At 27.0% G+C, this 21,398-nt stretch overlaps 1 protein-coding gene across 1 annotated transcript in view; it reads right to left on the reverse strand.

Moving 5' to 3' along the window:
• LOC107440498 (uncharacterized) overlaps nucleotides 1–21,398 on the reverse strand; it is a 57,763-nt gene that overhangs the window by 17,740 nt on the left and 18,625 nt on the right. The window contains exon 2 of the mRNA XM_016053441.3: nucleotides 8,034–8,265. Coding sequence (XP_015908927.1) covers nucleotides 8,034–8,265 — 232 coding nt within the window. The remainder of the gene's footprint in view (nucleotides 1–8,033; nucleotides 8,266–21,398) is intronic.

Consider the following 21,398-nt stretch of genomic DNA (forward strand, 5'->3'; position numbering starts at 1 on the left):
CATGTAATAAAATTTAATGCTTATCAAGTTTTGAAACGTAATTAACAAATAAAACAAGTTTTTACTTCAAATATTGTATACAGGATTAAGATGTTTAAACAAAATAATTAAAATTAAGAAAAGTAAGTTAAAGTAAAATATAATTAATATCGGAAGTATTCAATATAGCTGATGATAGATGAATAAAAAATATTGAGAGGAAAGGAAAATTAAAAAGATGGTGTTTGCCAATTCGAATTGCTCAAATTAATTTTTAAAAATGTTTTACGTGATAGAAGCTCTCCATAATTTGTTTTGAAATCATGTTGTTATATTATCTTTGGTCTTATAGTAATAGTTTTGAGTATTCTCTCAGCAAATTTATAGTTTATTAAACAACTGTTCAAATGAAGCAAGTGTTCACTTTTAATCACTGTTGCAAGTATTCGCATGTTGTACGTAATACAGATATTCAAACATTACGCAAAATTAATGAAGCATTATTGCAAATGAATAATTTATAGCAGCTAAAGCATTTAAATATAAATTATGACTATAATGTGATTTGTAAAAAGTAAACAATTCTATTATTTGTTTTGGTGTTCGATTAATTAATTATTAGTTATTAATAATATGTAATCTCAATTAATTTCTTTTAAAGGTTTTGCAAGCAACGTTTTCACGGATATAAAGATACAAACTGAGAAAAAAATATGGTCAAAACTATCAGAATACGATAGAATTAACTATATTCGTATTTCGGCTCTATGAAAACATCGAAAAGCTCGGTAATTTTACTGAACTTTTCTAGTCATGACTTGGTAAAATTTATAATAATATATATATATTTTTTAATTAAATACAATTTGATAAAATTTGGTGTTTTCATCATGTTATAACAAGCGTGGCATAAAAACTATTTATTTTGCTAAATTTACTTGTTAGTTTTATATTTTTTACTAAATATATGATAATGAAAACTATAAATTTGAAAACCAGAATTTCCAGTAAACTATAACTATATGAGCAGAAGAACTTCCAAAGGAATGATTTAATTACATGATATTTTGGTTTTATTAACCAGAGTTACGTTGTTATTTTTTTTACCAGAAATGTCATTACCGTACAGTACGGTAAATTTACCATAATATTTTTTTTCTCCGTGCACTAAATCTTTTATTTTTTAATACATTTTATTTATCTTGTTTAAAATATTTATTTCATTTAAATTCTTACCTTTTTTTTAGTTTGCAAGAAATATAATATTATCGTGTCTAGCCAAATTGAAATATGATTTCTTGAAGTAAGATGTGACTTTCTTCCTCTCTTCGCTTAAAATAAAATTGTAGTAACTAACCTCCAAAATCTCCATCCCTATCCTCAATTCCGCATCAATTTCACACCGAACAGGTGTAGAATGACATTTTTATTATGATTTTCAGTTTAACTCTTATACTCTTCGCATATTTCGCCCCGAACTTTGAGCTTTAACTGACAAATCTTATTTTTGTTATATTTCAATCGAATAAAAATTCCTTATTTCAAAAGGGGACGCGCAACAATGAAATTTATATAGTATCTTTAATTAATTTTTAAAGCAGAATTTATATAATTTGACTTTTTCTTATAAAACAAGCGGGTGTTCTTTTAAGATCATAGTTTAAGAATTTTTTTAAGATTATAGTTACGGAATACAAACAAAATCGTAATTTAGTGCAGAATGAAAGTGAATTTTCAATATCTATGAATAAGTGCTATATTTCATTGACATTCCCAACATACTTATTTTCATTTCTTTTAATATTTAGGCGAGAAAAAAATAAAATAATTTACGAAACCGTACTAATAAGTATTGAAAAAGTTGGTATTAAAAACATCACCTGGAATTTATAAGGCTTGAATTTAAATTTATAAGTTGCGTGACATATATATTTAAGCCAGTGGTCCAAAGAAACTACATTGAGGAATCTATTGGCTTAAAACTTAAATCCAAGGTTAGCATTCTTCGATATCATTGTTTTTTTTTATTCTGTTATCTTAACTTTCGTTTATTATAATAGAAATTAGCTATAATCCTTTCATTACAAAAAAAAGAAACTGTATGATTTTAATTTTTGCAAAATAGTTTTTGTGTTTTTAGGGTGGCGGTTTTTTCTACTTTTTAAAAGTTTTTGGGATGATATAATTATACAAAACTACTGTGAACGGAATGTTTCGTATTTATACGTAAAAGTAAGATAACAAAATAATATTTTTTTCAATTTTTGTACTAATAAAATTTTTATTTCGTCAGTCTTCTAATTACAGAGCGTCACAAATTTGAGAGTGAAGAATGAAAGTGACACTGAAACCGTCAAGTTTGAAGGTAATGGAGGAAATATTATGCTGCCAGTTCTGGGACTCTAGCCGCAGTTCTGTCGGACATGAAATTGACAAATTAGCTCTCTTGGCTACAATATATACCCATCTGCAAGGAACAAAGTGGCTTCAATAGGTGAGTCTACTTGTTGCAAAAAAATTCTGGCTGTTTAGCCGTATTATATGAAAGCAGCTAATAAGCGGTTTTTCTCACAGTTAATAGCTGTAATACCATTTGATTTATGATTATTTAACTGCTTCGTTTAAAAACCAATTGAATAAATTGTTATTTAACCATTTTTTCCGAGAAATTTTAATAGTGTACAACCTGGAGTACGTCTAATCTACATCATCTTTTGAAAGTTTTTGCAATTGAATGAGAGATTTGCTGCAAGACAGAAACTTCACATTGTTTCTTTTTAATGTTTACCTACATAAATTTTTTAACCAAATGGAATTAAAAGGAGTATTTAAAGTCCTTCCAGAAGGAAGTAGACTGTCCAACAATCGAGAAATATTTTATTCTGGCAGCTTCAATAAATAATGTTTTAAAAGTTTAAGGAAAGTTCTCGTTAAATCAAAATTATATTCTTAATAACAAATTTTTATATGTATTTTTTACATTAAGTGTGAAATTGCATTAAATCAAGGCTTATGAAAAATTAATTCAATTGTATTTAAATAATTGTAGATAAATATTACGACTAATGGGAAAAAAGAAAACCTAGCAACCGGCATACAAATATCATGATGTGCATTATTTTTTAAAACTAAAATCGGAACAACTTTTCCAGAATTCTTTAAAGTTTTTTTTTTGTAACATAATTGCGTCTTAACAGATCGTAGTACATCGTAGAATCATTTTGAAGTTTAAAAAAAAACATTGTTGTGCTACTACGTTTTGCAGATTGCCGTACTAGTACGTTTGTCAGGGTATTTTAAAATTCTTGACGAAATAGAATAGTTTTTGGGACTTATCACAGTTTCGAAAAGTTATTTCGATTGCACTTTTGAAATCATTTATATCATATAGTAATACTCAAAAAAATTATGAACATGTTAGTTTTCCTTCAAGGAAACTAAAGTGAAATTGCTAGTACGTTACTATTCAATTCGTTATCCAATAAATCGAATAGTAACTCCTTTGATTAAAAAAAAAAATTCAGTCAAACCTAAAATGCGTTAAGAAGAACAAGAACTTTCATGATGATGGTAATAAAAAGTAAAAGCTGAAAGAAAAATAGCAGACATTGAGCTTAGTTAAAAATAGCAAATAAGTTTCAATCGACTTTGGAGTTTTATTTTCAGAGCATAGTAAAATGACGAAGATATCACAAATGATCGGTAGGAAAAATAATGAGCAGGAGTTTTATTTCCTTCCCTTTCTTATTGGTTATTTTTTTATTCAGTTTTATGTCTTACTTATTTCATACCACTTATACATAATTTTTTTTCATTCCTTTATTTCTGTATGTAACTGTTGTACAGAAAATAAAGAAACAGTATGCTATTTTTAACTATAGCTATATAGTATTGTTTGCTTTTTGTCAAAATACATTCTAGTCCTTCTAAAATATTATTAGATACCTGGAACTCCCCATAACACCAATGAAAGTAGTTTGTTAAAAATTACATTTAAGGTTATTGTCGACCACAATGATGAATTCATCTCCAACAAAAAACAGCCTAAAAAGTTTTAGATGAACTCATTTTTTCGAAAACCCTTTCCATAACATCGATAAGGCTTTTGATCCCTTTTCAAATAGGTATCTTTTTTTCTATAAAGCGATTCAACAACCATAGTCATTGTAAAGTTGCGATTATAGTTCAGTTTAGGTTGTTGGTTACTATCCGAGTAAATGCCACAAAATATATTTTACAGCTATTTGGCGTTATGGTTGAGATCAAAAATGGATTTTCCCTCTCTTATTTCAACGCATAGGCGAAGTACTTTGTCTTATATTGTGAAAGGATTTACATTGCTATAAAGACTTATTATTTATTTAGTTTTCGTTGCTTTTTTATTTATTTATTTACAGAATAATATTAAGCATTTTTGATAAAAACATCTGCAAACGAAAATTTTAAATGTACACTTTATATCCCTTTTAAAAAATTTTAATAAATATTTGAATTTTTTCATATAATTTTTAAAACAATTTTGAGAAAAAGTTTGTACACGAGTGTTATATATAATTTTCATCAATTTTCAAAATTTGAATAAGATTTTTAAAAGTTAATAACAATTAAATAAATTTTATCCACTTTCAAAATTTAAATAGCACATTTTAAACTGACTTAATACTTTAAATTATTTTTAGTTCAAATATGTATTCGTGATTTCGAAACTTTTAATTTTCATGTTTCGTTTTTGTTACAAAAAATTTCTCCATATTTTATTAAGTTTTTCTTAAATAAGTTATTTTTTTAAAAAAATAAAGGATACGAAACATCGAAAAATTAAAAACTAATTACCAAACTCAATGAGGTAAATTTTAGCAACAGTTGATGATTACAAACCAAATTTTCCCCACACAATTTGCAATGTTTCTAAAAAGTATTTTTAAATACCATGGTGCTTTCTACGTCTTTTTGGTCTTCAATTTTTTTTAATACTAAAAAAAAATTTTTTTCGTCTTAATGAAATATCTAACTCAAACTCATTCTCTATAAATAACTTTTTATAATTTCCTTTTAATTTCTGATAATTATTCAATGAATCAAAAACACCCGTACTGATATTCATACCTATTTTGCACGACAAGGTCTTAATTTTCTAATTCTTCCATTTATTTTCCCAGTAAACATTCATATGTAAAAATATTTACATAAATGTTATAATTTTATGACTCGGATAAATGCAATAGGACGTATCAAACGCATAACAAATACATTAGAATTTATGAGTATTCATAAATCTATTCTCATGTTTCTCCAGTCAAGTGCAAAACCATCAAATTGCGGGGATGTGCATTTTGACTTTTTACCTGCTGTTTCAACGTGTCTTGCTGATTTACTACGACGTTGAAATCAGCTGATTTTACAGGCCAATCGAGATAGTTTTCATAAGGTAAGATACATATTCTAACTTTGTGAACTTAGTTGTTATCATCTTGAAGAACATCAATAACATCAGGTTTATGTTTACTGAGAAACAAAACCTGATCATCCAGAAAATTAAAATTAACTTGTTGGTTCATGTAAGTGATCATCTCTAAAAGAAGAAAAGCATCCCTAACTCTGGATGATTTTATAATTTTTCCACTGGTCAATAATTTTTTGTCCAGTGATTTTATTCTGCAAATAGCATAACTATCTTTTTAGCTTTTTTGAAATATAAAAAAAATTCTCTGTCTGATTAATCTGAGATTATTGAAACACAAGCAGAAAAAATAATTTTGGTAAAATTTTCATCCTGTATGGTATTGATATTTATGGTAAAAAAAAGATATATCGCTGCCTTAAAAAAACAACCTAAATATTCAATATTTTAACTATTAATATCGTTCCGTCCATATAGTTTACTTGAAATTCTGGTTTTCAAAATTTATTTCTTATTACCACATATTTAGTAAAAAATACAATATTGAAAAGTAAATTTTACTGAATGAATGGTTATTATGCCATGCTCTAAGACTCTAAGGTATCATAATAAAATTACAAAACTTTACCACAATTCCAAAATTACATCACAATATTATAAAACCATATTTTACTTTTTATTTTACCACAATCATTACCAAAGAGCTTCGGTAAAAATTCCCTTCTTTTTGGGGCTCTCACAGGGCCATAGACAGAAGCCATAGAAATAGCCCATACAGCCAGAAACACGGTAAATTTTTCCATATTCAGGTATTTTTGACTATTTTTCAGTGGAAAGGTAGTGTTTACTTAAACTTTTAACACTAGATGATAATAACCTTAAATTTAAGCTTCTCATTAAGTTTAATAATTGAAACATTAAATTTTTTATATTTAAAAATATCTGTCTTTATGTCAGGAAAATATCATAACTTTCTCCAATTAAGCTCAGATGCTTAAGCTCTAGGCTGAACAAAGTCTTAAATATAATATTCTAAAGTAACAAAAAAAAAGTACAGTCACTGCCGTTTATGGCTTCTGGCAGTATTGACATAATGACCAATACTCTTCACCAGGTAAATTACCACTCACTTCATATTTATATGAAATTATGGCTTTGATGTCAACCTTACGAAAAGGTGAATGAAAGCAAAAATCAATTAAGCTTCAAATGTTGTTGTGGCAGTAACTTTGATTACGATATCATGTCAGCTTTCATAGTTGACTTACAGTATCGTTATCGGAAAACGAATTCCGAAAATATTTAATAAAGAGGCGTTCGTGTCGTTTTCTTTATTCTCAAATATTATCAGGTCATCAAAGAGCATTTAGGTTGTTTTCTTTTAATTTAGTTTGTTGACATAAAATTTTCTAATTTTGTTCTTTTATTGGAAATCCTATGCATTTTTGAGTGAAACATTTCTTTGAATTTATTTATGACGTTTTATTTACTTATGAATCGAGGTTTCTTTTAAATCTGTTACTGACCAACAATTTATGTGGGTCACAATCTTAAAACTGTATTTCGATCAGACCAAACGTTGTTTTACTTGTTTTAACTAAGGTATGAACTCCGTATCATTTAGAATTGTGTTTTTAAATTTTGTTTTTCCTTCGAAATTTCTTCTTTTTTTTATTATTTCTTTACTTTCTTACAAAATCTTCAACTTCATTCCAAATTTTAAATAAAACGTAATTTTTTCAATATTTTTTGCTGTCAAAACTTTCTTAACATGCCTGAAGTTATGTAATATATTTCATTAAAACGCTGACTTTAATGTTTAATAGTATTAGAAAATTCATATTCATAGAAATGTATCCGATAATTCATATTCGAAACCATTAGTTAACGAGAAAAAAAACATTCTGTTTTTGCTTAAATATGAACAGATATTTAACGCATCGTGGTAGACCAGTGGTTGAAGAATCGGACTTCGGAGACCTTGACTCCGTTAAGACTCGACTATTTATTAGATGTTTATAGACTATTTAGTAGAGTACATTTGATATACGTGCTCTTAAGATATACGAAATCGAAAGTTCTATACTCAGTCGTTGAGTATTGCCAGGGATACAGGGATCTGACGAAACCTTCTTTCCTGTTCAGATCTTCGTCTAAATTGAGAAAGTGGCTTCATGAATGAATGGTGCTGGGGTTCTAAGCTAATATGTGGGGTTCTGAGCCAAGACGTACATTCCCCTTTGCGGTGCTCTCCTGTTAAATGAAAGAGGCACCTTCCTTACCTAATTCGCAAACGGCCAATGGTTATCGAACTTGACTTGCCCAAGTTTGTTTCATTAAAAAAAATTATTTTAAGACACATATTTTCCAAATATAATCGTGTGTGAATTAGGTTAAAAAATGATTTAGCAACAAGTTCAGAAATGAAAGTATAATTATTTTCTTATGTGATCTAGTTTTGCCTAAATTTAAAAGAAAATATAAATCAACGAAACATTATTTTTCAAGAATAACCAAGTAAATCTCATAGTTGCATTTGTAAATTATATTTAGTGTGCTTTGTTTTATTAACTTTGTATCCATTGTAAGTTAATTTGAGAAAAATAAAAACAGTGATTCGAAAAGAAAATTTAAAGAAAACAGCAGCACTTACCAACTCGTTTTTTAATACTTCCAGCATTTTGTCTCGTTGAGTACGATGAAAGAGCCTGTGTTTTCTGATTTTCATAATCAGGTGATTCTTCTGATGATGAATCTAAGAAAAAGGGCCTTAAAATCTCTTTAGATATAGCTTGACCACTCCAGAGTGGGATGTCTTGTTGGCAAGTTACCAGTACGCACTCGAATCCGATCACCATTAACCAGGATATCAGAATGAATTTCATCTGAAAAGATGAATCATAAAATCATGAACTTAAAATAAAACTAACTTGGTTTTTCTGGAATATGACATTTATATTGTTGATATTTGAAACTTTTATATTACACTGGAAGTTAAATGATTTAATGAATGCAATGTAATTGCTTATTTTTAAATTAATAAAATATACTTTAAATAAAAACTCTATAGTACATTGTTTTGAACATTTTTATGTTAATGAAGAAAATTGTATATCTGAACTAAAATCATCCTATTTTTTTATATCTATTTTTTATCTATAATTTTTATATCTGATTTCTTTATAGTTGTAAGGAAAGCTATTACTACTTTTTCTCATCCCAGCAACACCTTCGATTCATGTAGTTATTTCATAAAATAAGAAAAAAAAATTAAAAATTGATTTCAAATAATTTATCGTTTACTTTAAAAATTTTGACTTTTTTTTCTTTCTCAAAGTTTGTTTTCACTGTTAAGACATGTTGAACCAAAATGCTCCATATTACAAATTTTTGAATTTTTGTTCTATATTACAAGATATGGTTTGTAATATTTGCTTATAAATTGAGTATCCATTTAAAAAAGTTTTTTGAATGAATTATAAATAAATTGCAACTTTACATAAATCCGAAAATCGATTTTTTTTTAATAGCATTCGTCTATGTTTTCCTTCCGTTTGCTTAATTATCTGAAAATTAGTCAATTTTTGAGCTATTACTATGATAACATTTTGCATTTCAATAAATTTTGAATTTTTAATTTGTATATAATTGAGATAAATTGAAATTAATTTGCAATTAATTGAGGTAAACTGAAATTTTTTACAATGCATGTAGAGTTACATTAATCATTTAATTTTCCATATTATATTTTTATTTATTTTAATAATTAATTTTTTGTTAGCTTGTTCGTCAATGTTTTCAACAAATGTATTACAACAAATATTTTCATGCACATTAGAATCAATTTAGGGCTTTTTTGTGAAAAAATTTCGTTTAAAAAAACAAACGCATTTTCAATAATATATTTGCGCTAATGCATTCAAAAAACTGTTATTTCATCAATTCCATATGTTTTTTTGCATGATAAATGCAATTCTATACGTAAAAATGTATTCAAGAACACAAAAAAATGGTAGCAACTGTACACCAAGCCTTTTACAGTACTCAATCTTGATTTGTTAGTTTTATTAAAAATAAATTTGAAGAAGGTAGTATTTTTGTGATACAGTGAATTATATTTTATGTATTTTATTTTTTTATTTTATTTTATAACCGTCGTTGAACAGCCGACCCAATTTCATGGGTTTACGACTACTTACGTTCAACTCCGTAGCCTTGTAATTTTGAACCAATCCAGAAGACAAGGAAACTCCTGGATCAGTACCCCCAGAGGTATTGATTTGTTGAACATGGAGGACTTTGAGACTCGACAGAATTAACGTGCATCAGTCACCATTTACTACACGGGGAGTCTTCGGCCGGCGAGGATCGAACCCACGACCTTTTGGATATGGGCCCAGCGCCCTACCGACCAGGCTATCCCAGCCCTATATTTTATGTATTGTAAAAAAGAAAAGAAAGAAAGTTCTAGTACAATGTTATAAACAACCACTCTTTATACGCATTTATGTATAAAAAACTGTACTTTGGCCGTGTTTTGTACATAGTCCCTCAGATTAATAAAAACACGTGAAGCACGGTTTATGAGCAAAGTAAATAAAGGCGAAACATGTAAGAAAATATTTTTAAAAAAGATTATGCTTGAGTTCTAAAATCTTTATTAAACATCTTTCTGCTCTTTTTTAAATAAAATAGCCTATCTTAATAATAAAATAGCTTAAGATTAAACTATTTATCAATGTAAATAAGCGTTTAATAAAAACTGCGATTTCAATCAGCATCTATAATAATTAATTAAAAGTATACAAATCAGTTTTGATTTCAAAAATTATTCGACAACCATTTAATTAATGCCCCGCATTATACTTGAAATTGTCGTTCGAACGACAGAATATGGATAACAATATGCAATGCAAATTTTAATTTATCAAACAACAATGCAAACAATGCAAATTTTAATTTGTCAAAACTCGTTACATCTGAAAAAAAATGCATTGACAAATTTGTTCCACTTAATGTTAGAAATATTGGTAACTAGAGAATTTTCAAACTGTATTTCAACTTGAAGTTTTTAGTTCCAACTATGAAAGGGATCTAGTTTTCTGGATTCATAAAACAGTTTAATATAATTTATTCTTTGAAATTATTACATGGCAAAATTATCGATATTGAAAACTTCACATTGAAAACTACTGATATTCCTATTGCAATTATTACATGACATTCAATTTGCAGTCGTTCATTTTTTACATTTTAAATTAAGAATTTTTGGGAGAATTTTAATTATTTTTCTTTAGTTATGCGCAACGATAATTACATTTTCAATTCTGTATTCTGTTGGTCAATGAAAAATATAAAAAAGTCAGTATTTTGTAAAGATTTCAGGTAAGCATGATCTTCAGTGGTAGGAGAGCAGATTTTATGACCCAGTTTCATTGAAGCTTCTTGATCAAGTTTTTGTTAATAGTATGGCTTAAACATTTACAAAGCTGAGTAAAATTTGTATTGCGTTTGGCATTGCAATCTCAAATTTAGTTAAGAGCATTTTTGTTTCATCAATAGGAATATTTTCCCAAAATGCAACTTCAAAAAAATTTTAAACCTCAAAATAGACAGATTAATAAAATCTGAAACACTCTGAAAAGTGGGTGATCAAAAATATTGAAATTTCCCTTGTTTTTTATGACGTAGTCGCTTCTTGGGAAAAGATTCGTATGAATATTATGTTAGACAAAAAATTGATATGCGGATTTCGTCGAAAAATGTAGTAACTTCTCAATTGCATTATTTGTTATTGCTACTTCATTGTTATAGAAAGAGAGTAAAGGCCGGGTAGCAGAAACCCTCCGGTGGGAAAGCAAAAGCGGCAGATTATTTTCATTCTCAAAATTTTTCGAATTAAATAGCAAATTGAGAAGAGGTTTCTAGTAGAAAAAAAATGAGAACAAGTAAAAAGTAAAGATAAAATGAAAAATAAAATATATTTTAAATCTTCAGTTATAATAAAATATTGAATAGTTTTTTTTTAAGAAAAACTCACACGGAGAAAATCTTCACTGGATACGGTTTTATATTTCTGTAAAATACCTGTGATGGTATGGTAATGAACTTAATTTAAATAATTTAAAGAAACTTTAAACAGGCACAAATGAGAACCCCATAAATTGCAATTCTTTCATTTTCTTAAAATCAAAAGATTTTATTTTATTCGCATCATCTGCGTATTCCTTTTTTTTTTTATTTATTTATCACGCTAAGGATGCGTTTTTTATTCTTCTTTTATGTAAAACTAATGCAGCATGATAGTATGAAATTCAAATTAAATGTAAGCAACATAATTTTTTGGGAATACGTTTACTTAATATTTTCAAATTGCGCTAAATATATGTAAGGCTAAGTTTAAGCTTTACAATTATAATAACTGCCCGACTGCGTTGAAGTCACAGACAAATTTCATTGAAGATACAGATAGACTCTGAAAAATTCTGCCGTCAGAAGAATAAGTACTTAGAAATCACGAGCTACCAAACCTTGGAAAACAAGAGCACTTCCGCCTATACCATCCCGCAATAAAATTCCAACAGCCTTAAAATTAGATGTATAAGAAAGTTGGCTATTCACATCAGCATTTCCAGCAAAATTTAGTGTAGAGTTAGTAACTAAAATAGACACTACATTTTACAATAACATTTAGCAAAGATACTAACAAAATAAACTTTCAGAATGTACTAACAAATATATTCCACTGAATAAGAAATTTTGTTAAATATTTGAAACCTCGTATATAATCAGAAATCAACTGCTTTAGTGACAAAATGGTTGTGAAAATAAATTTGAATGGTTTTGTAATCTTCAAGAAAATTCTTATTTATTTTCTATTTTATTTAAATTCTATTTTATTTATTAGATTTGCGTTATGGAAAGATATTTATTATCGAAATAATCAAAAAACATATTATTAAATTTTCTTGTGCTGAAACAAATATAAAAATTAATATTACATTTTTATACTAATTAGTAAAAACGCTCAATAAGTTAGTTTGTTTCTCTGTTAAGATATGTACATTCGCCCCAAAATGTGCTTCGAAAAATTCTTCGTAGTTCTTTAAGAAATGCAACTCATTCACGAAATAAAGCAGGCATCGTTATTTTTTTTCCTTTCGATATCAGCGAATGAAAAGGAAGATAATCAGTTTGCCTTTCAAACTCAGCTGAATTTGAAAGATTTTTCTGATAAAGGATAATTAAAAAAATATTTTATAATAGAAACTGCCTTAAAACATGCATGCATTTTAATTCTTAAAAAAATTTTAATTAATAAATGATAAATAATTTTACTTGTAAAATTTTTGAAATTGATAGTTTAAGTTGGATTTAAAATGGAAGGCTGCAATTTAGAATACAAGATAATACACCCATCTAATGTTAGTGCGAGTTGTAAAGCATTATTTAAGCTAAAATACTCCCAATTAGAATAACTTTCTAACAAACAACGGTGAAAAAATACATGCCTTTCTTAAATGTTACAATAGATCCAATTATATAAATTTTATGCATTTGATTATTAATCTAATATGTATTTTAAAGTAGAAAAGATTATAATACTATAGGTTAAAAAATTGAATGTTTTATGAGAGAAACTACCTTAAAAAAGCACGGAATTTTAATTGTTTTCAAAAATATCAAAACAATCAAATTTAAATAAATAAGTGTGAGACATTTTTTTAAATTTTCTAGTAAAAGTTTTGAAAAACTAGAAGCTGGCTTTAATATCGAAGACAGCAATTCAGCGTGTAAGGTAAGGTAATAAATTTGTCTAATGTTAGTACCGTGTTGAGCAATATTTAAGATAAAACTCTCCCAAATCGAATGTATTATTATGGAAAAATAAATAACTTTCTTAAATGTTACAACTCATCCAATAATACATATTTGATGTATTTGATTATAACATGCATTTTATAGTAAAAAATCCGATATGAGAGACAGCTGCATTTTTACTGCGATATGGATTTCATAGAAGTATTTCATAAACTCTAAAAATTGCTATTATTGTAACCCATATATTCATTTAATAATAGTATAGACAAAATTCATTTTCTTACTAATAATACATGAGACCAGCATCTTCTCAATATTGAGAAACAGTCGAAAGATCCTAACTTGATACGACAGTAATGTACTTAAAATACAGAAATATATTTGATGGTTTATTATAGAAAGATTTGGTTATATTAGATACATATTATAAATTAGAAATATTACTATATTGCTGTTTTAGTATGAATTTTATAGTAGCATATACTAAATGCGCAAAATTTCAACTAATACATAAAGGAACATATTTTCGAATTTGAGCAACAGGCTACAGTTAAGTCCAAATTTACCCAACTAATTCGTTTAAAACACAAAAAAAGTTTTGATAGATTATTTCAGAAATGCTATTTTACCTGCTTTAATTTTTAAATAACAATCAACGAAATAAATAGCGTTAATCCTATTACAATAAATTAAAAATATCTCTTGTCCAATAAGATATTCTCGTGTCCAAAAAGATATTATATGTATATTTTTTCTTTAATTAAAAAAATAAAACATTTGTATTTTAAAACTATTTTTATTTGCTGTTAAGATAATCATTTTGTAGTAAAGGGAAATATTCAGAAGATCACTAATTTTATTTGAAAGTTTATTTATTTTATTATTGTCATTCATTGCAGTAAGTTTTGTTTTATGCTCTTATATTAGCAAACAAACGCTAATATATATAACTTTTAATAATTCATAAATTCAATTTTTTCTCTAATTAAAATAATTATTGGAATTAAGTAAGAAACAGAAGCAAAAACAATAACTACATGAACAGTAAATATATCATTAGTTATCGGTCGCTTATTGAGATTTACAAATAACTTTGGGTTTTAAAATAATTTCTATTTTTTTTCCATTTTGAAGTTTAAGAAGTTGATGGAAAGTTGTTAAATGAATGAGGATTTTATATTACTTTAATTAATACTTTAAAGATTCAGCCTTGTTCAACCTCTTTGCTGTAAAGGTTTTAAATACACGCTAAAAGCTTTATTGATAATTTGCTTAAAATATTTTGAAACTGTGGAACTAATTTATAATTATGTTCCTACGTATGCCTTATAACTCTCAACTCTGCTTTGTTTATGGGATTTAAAATAAATCGCCAAAAGCTCCCCCATTTTTCGCTATCTCTAAGACTCATAAAGCTAAACATACTCAACTTTAATCATCTCTCATAATGCGTATTTTAGATTAGCAAATTAATTTACTTTCAAGCTTTGTTCACTTATGCCTCTTTTTCACTAATAGTTTTCTTTTAATGAAAATTATTCTCTTAAAGTGAAATTATTTCCCAATTTATGCTAAAAATTATAAATTAGGGTTGTAAAAGTGTAACTGAAAAAATTTTCTCAGTGGGTTTCCTGCAAAAGAAAAACCTAAATATAAGCTTAAATAATATTCAGAGAAAAAATTCATTTTAAATTAGATGCCCTTATACAATTGATATAAAAGACTAAAATTTGAGCTAATTTTCTTGAAAAACCGCATGATTTTTTCGAACATTTTCTCTGCGTTTGTGTATAGTTTATGCATAGTGCTTTAAGGTCGTTTACGTAATGGTTTTTTAAATTCCTATATCTTTAATACGATGTTATTACGATACGCGAATTTCAAATTGGAATTATTCCTTTTTGACACAATTGATTTGCGGCTACTTTTACGGCTAAAATTACTTGTTATTTTGGAGAAATAAAGCTTATTTTTGCGACAACTTTTTGCTCAATGAATTTTATTAGAGTTTTGGCAGCCTGGAGCAATTTTGAGAAAAAGTGATTCTTTTATCTTAGTTTCTCTTATTTGATTCACAAATTTAAAAAAAAATGTAAAAAGATTTTAAAAAAAGCTTTCAATTTAGTAAATTATTATAAAGAATTAATAAGATCCTAAAATTAAGAAAAAAACATTTTTATTTAATAAGGCAGCAAAAAAATATTTATTTTTACCTTTTAATTATCATTGAACAACTTTAGTTACATATACCAAAAAATTTACCCGAATAATATATTCAGTTTAGCCTATTTCATTAGCAAATAATACCAAAAAAAAGAGAAGTAGAATAAAAATTAACTTCAATTTGGTAAATTATTGTAAGAAAACAAAATATGCACTTTCCATAAAGTTAAAAAATATCATTATTACATAAAACAACAGATGGTTGTTTGTTTGTATCTTCTTATCTTATTTCAACCATTTTATACTTCGAAAATCATATTATACATTTTTACCTCACTTTACGTAATTTATTTGCATAGTAAATTATAATAAGAAAACAAGAATAGCATATCTTGATCATTAAAAATATTATTATTATCTAAAGTAACAAAAAGTTGTTTCATATTTTCTCTTTACCATCTTTGATTCAATTTTATATTTTCAATTTCATATTATATATAATTTCCTCCACACACATTACGTAACTTATCTATACGAAGTTTATCTTATGTGATTCGCGAAAAAATTGTTACATCAGCAGATGTAGTGATTCTCATCCAGCGTCAAATCATTACAGACAAGTTTTTCTCAATAAGTGACCATTGGGCATTAGAAAGAATAGAAATCCCTAATGGCAATAGCCATTTGGGAATTCGACTTTTTCCTCCAAGTTTCTAGATTTAGACACACATTACCAGTGATGCAACATGGAAAGTATACCGACATTTATCAGTGTTTTTGGCTGTATTTCTAATCAAAAACCTGAAGAGTTGACAAAAATTGTTGTTATTGCCCTTTCAAATATCAAAACTGTTTTTTTTAATATTATTCTGTATTAAATAAATAAACATTGATTAGACCTTTTGTCCAAAACTATTTTTTGTTTGATATTTCCGATTGAAATCTCTATATGTAAAAATCAGATGTACATAATAAGCCGCCAGTGTATTTTTATCGAGAAGATAAACCACATCGCAATGATTAATTTTTTCTACCCAGTAATCAATACACATATGATTATCATCAGTATTAAATAATAGTTAAAGGTATTGTATACTTGCAATATTTTTTAATCCGTAGGCCAAAAATATTTAACTGAAATACTTGCTTTGCATAATTTCTTACAACATTTTTTTTTTTTAATATTGATGAATGTTGCAAATTAAAGGTTTCAAACTGGAACATTGCTTCTTATTATAAAAGAATCCTCTTATATTAACTTAAAACTTAGTATTTTAGTATAATATATTTAAAACGATTCTTCTGCTTGCAGTTTTGCAATTATTAAACAAAGTATTTTTAAGTTACATTTAATTTTACTGCTGTTTTTGTATAAAACTTAGCTATTCAAATAATGAATCGAAAATTTTAAGACTAGTTAAGAGTTAACTTTTTTCCTTATAATTAAAAATTCTCCTTTTTCTCGAAATTTGAAAGTAATCAAAAATTAAAAAATAAATTTAAAAAAAATAATAAAATTCCAAAGGAAGTTTCAATAGTAATGGAGGAAAATGATTACGTTTGGAAATGTTTACGATAGAATCAGAAATCTAACATGTGTTAGAGAGCAAAGCAAGTTGGCAGCAGAAGCCCTTGGAGCAGGGATGGGCAAACTACGGCCCGCGGGCCAACTGTGGCCCACCGGAAGGTTTTATCCGACCCGCGGACAGAATTTTAACATGTCTATCCGTGGTGAATATAAACAATATACATTATACATCCATTTTCTTGTCTACTTTGTTTAAGGCTATTTCTGTTCTTTCTTTTTTTAACAAAGTACTGATGACCTTTTCACTTTCTCTATCTTTGTTCTACCAAACATAAATTGATGGAAATAGTTAGCATAGACAGCTTCAATTGGTAAAATGTTGAAAGCAGAAGTTCTTTATAGAATAGCCGTAGATTAGCTCCAACTAGTGTTTGTCTTTCCCGAGGAGCAGACATATGGAATCTAACATAGGTGAAATGTACTTCACAAGAGGCAGACTGCGCATTTTTAAGTTCCAACGAGCTGATTTTTCTGGCGGCGTGAGTTCTAACATTATTTACTGCGTATGGAAAGATTGCACACATACAACGTCATTGTAAATAATTTTAACCCCAAAATGGCAACTAAAAAACGCAAAGTTTATGTAGAGTGCCATGCGTTCAATGATGAAATGACTTTATTTTATTTCAGAAGTTAGAATTTTTATTTTAGAATTCTTTACTAGGTCCACCAAACTTAGATTTTTGGTCCACAACCGAAAAAGTTTGCCCATCCCTGCTTTAGAGCAATATAAATTAATTTAATTTTTTTAGTTCCCATCGAGTTTTGTAAGAAAACATTCAAGTAAATGTTTGTGGGGGATGATTTTTTTCCAATGAAACTTAATTTAGCTCTGATGAAAGTGTAAAAATATAATATTAAAATAATAGAGCAACAAACTGTAACTTCAACAGCGCTCTCACGTGATATAATGGAAAAAACCTGCAGTTGAATACGAACTTCTAACCTTATCGATGGCTATAATAATCATTTCCTCCATTTCCACCCTTTTGTTTGTTAATTCTCTTTTTATTAAACATATTTTCTTTTATTGTTAAACTTTATTGTCGTAAAGATTTCAGTAAATGGCATCAAGCCTTTGAAATACTTATTTTATGTCCTCACATAATCAATTTCAATAATATTCTATAATAGTAATAAGCTATTAAACTGATAATCATAAATAAAATTTTAACATTCTGAAAATGTAAAATTTTTATTTACATAAAACTATTTTCATTTGTTTTGTTTTTCTTAAAAAAGAAATAAAGCGACATCACTCCAACGAAATGTTACTAATCGTATTTCTTTATATATATAATTTTAGCATGAGAATATATACTATAGCCAACCTTTATTTATTAAACATTATGAATTATTAAATTATGCATTTCAAGACTATTATTAAAAGGCTATTTGAGACTAATAAAATAGTTTTAAAAATGAATAGTTGTAATGCGTCGGAAAAAAAATTTCTTTTCTTAACTTCATTTAAATTATAAAAATGTTTATGACAACATATTCCAAATTATTATATTAAATTTTTATTCAAATAAATTAATTACTAACAAATTATTCAGAAATTATGATTCAAATTTAAAATCTTTTTTCATTTCTCTGAACATTTTGAGTAAAAATTAAAACACAACTAGGTTTTTAAGAAATTGTTGCAGCAAATTAATAATTGAACTAAATTATTATAAAATACTTCAGTTTCACAAGAACTGTAAGGTTTCTCCTGAGCTTTGATAGCTCAATAACAGTTAGTTAAGCTCATAAAAAATATTAATATTTAGTAAGTTGCATATAAATCATTAATACTCATTTTAGAGTTAATTATAGTAAATGATATTCAACAAAATGGTAGTTTGGTATAGCTTAGTTATTTAATTAAAGAAGGCTCTTATTTCAATTACTTTTCAGCAAACACGTAAACTTATACAAATAAATAAATTAAAAATAAATTTGGGTTTAAACTTTGAATTAAAACAGAAGTAAAAACTTATTCTCCATAAACTAATTAGTTACCATTCAAAATAAGATAAAATTGTAACCTGAAAATATAGAGGACAAAATTAATTATTGAGTTGTCAAGAGGCAAATATGCAGACCCTCATATAAAACTAGAATAAATTAGATTATTGTAAAGCAGTGAGCTTTAACCCACGCGGATGTAAATGTTTCATTTATATATCGAATAAAATTTTTTAATATTTTTAAAATTTAATATAATTTTATATTACTCCTTGATTTCAATATTATATATAGAAAGCACTCCCTTTTGCGGATATAATTGTGTGAACTGATGAAAAGATTAAATATTTTATTTTCCGGATTTCTATTATCCCCCCCCCCTTTTTTTTCCTTCTTTNACTCTGAATAAACATCCCCTTTTTTTTCCTTCTTTTTTTTTAAATATTTTTTTTTTCTTTTTCCCTCGTTACATTGTTCCTTCATACACTTATTTAATAAACAAACGCATGAAAATTATCTTTTATTCAAGAAGAAACTCATTTTATTACATAGATTAGTATGTATACAGTAAGATTTTGTTTGCTATAACCTTTCTGATTTTTTTGAGAACGCACTTTATTGATTAGTTAATCAAAAATTTTGAATACAATGCTATTCAAAAAATAGTCTAACTCAGACACCGTTAGAATTTTTATTCTAAAATTATGGTAAAATCACTGGTAGCAGTCTGTCTATCTAATTAACTGTGAAGTTTACGGCAAAGAACATTATTACCTTCCTAATTTTGAAACCGTTTACAACTAGTATGGTTATAAAACCATGAATACAAAACTTTTCAGTTTTTAACCATTTACAGCTAGCATGGTTTTAAAACAGTGAAAAAGAAATTTAACTGGACATTGGAGCTATGCTTTTCTTTAGGTAATGGGCAATGGAGAATGCTTTATTCTGGAAACTCTTCATGTGTAGGAGGGAACGGAGGAAATATTGGAGTGTCAACGATGGGACTCGAACTCACGGCTATAGGGCTCCGATTAGCCCTCCCGACTCCGATAAGCCCTCTCGGTCATAATACGTTCCCAGATACCAGGATATAAGGGACATCAATAGGTGGGCTTTGTTGGTGTGATAAAATTCTGGTTGTTTAACCATATTAGGGGAAAGCAGTTTATGAAAGGTTTTTCGCAGTGAACAGTTTAAATACAATCATACTTATGGTTCTCCAATATACTAATGGTGTGAGCTGATGAAATATAACTGTTTTGTTTGAATATAGTAAAATAACAATTACATAAACTGTTATTTAACCATTTTTTGAGAAGAAGTTTTAACAGTTCAGAAAACTATTTAACATATTCTAATTCAGCATATTCTTTCAATTTATTGGGAATTACATCATACCCAAGACAAAAGGATAATTTTTCAAGAGTTAATCAGAGGAAACAGCATGGTTAACGTAAAATTCGTGAAACATGGTTATCACATTATATTTAATAATTTAACTTTAAAGTTTTCGATTTATATTTAATTATTATGTTTTACTAAGCAAAGTTAAATGTAGATCTGAAAGTATACACTCGATTTCACAAACAATTTCACTCGATTTCGATGGCGATTCAACAAAAAAAAAGTGGCTACCTGAAATAAACAGCCGGTCACATATTCTCACAGTCATTTTTTTAAGAAACGTTTAAAGATAAAGTACTTCAATGCCCCCATTTAAAATTTTAATCTTTCAGAATCTAGCAATTGTGATGGAAAGATTTGAGATTTATTTGGAAGAAGAGTTCTTTAACAATTCCTATATTTCAAAGTTGCATATCCCTATATTCTTAAATCTCAATACTGCATACATTAAATGTACTTTGCCCCCACCAAATATTTTTTAATAAAGTTCATTAAAGTTAGTATAATTAAATTTTGCCACATATTTCTACTATTTTCTTCATTGAATTAATTTTTTATAGCCGTAGATTATTTTATAATATGAATTATTTCTAAAAAAAAATATAATTTAATCCAAGTAAAAAAAAATTGCATAAAGTGGCTATTAAATAAGAAGGACCTAGGTAATTGGTCCCCGACTCATCAGGTTTGAGAAAAAAGTGGATATTTAGTTTTTGAGAACTTACCGACCACTGGCTACTAACTGAAAATTTACATTTTCAGAACTAGTTAAATGTGTTAAAAATAAATCTTGTATTGGAGTGCTTAAATGTGTTAAAAATAAATCTTGTATTGGAGTGCTTAAATGTGTCAAAAATCAATCTTGTATTGGAGATCACGGACAGCTTAAATTCAAGTACATAAATACTAAAGTTAAAAGCAAGCTTTATTTTTTCCTTTAAGTATTACTATTAAGAAAATAATTTAAGAAATAGATCATTTAATAAACTTAGAAAAAGGCTTCAATTCTGAAAATGTGAAGAAAAAAACTTTTTATGCTATAATAATTTATAACAACAATATAAAAGTTTAAAAACTAAGTAGTTT

The sequence above is a fragment of the Parasteatoda tepidariorum genome, chromosome 2 (assembly GCF_043381705.1).
Source record: "Parasteatoda tepidariorum isolate YZ-2023 chromosome 2, CAS_Ptep_4.0, whole genome shotgun sequence".
In the NCBI taxonomy this organism is placed as follows: Eukaryota; Metazoa; Arthropoda; class Arachnida; order Araneae; family Theridiidae; genus Parasteatoda; species Parasteatoda tepidariorum.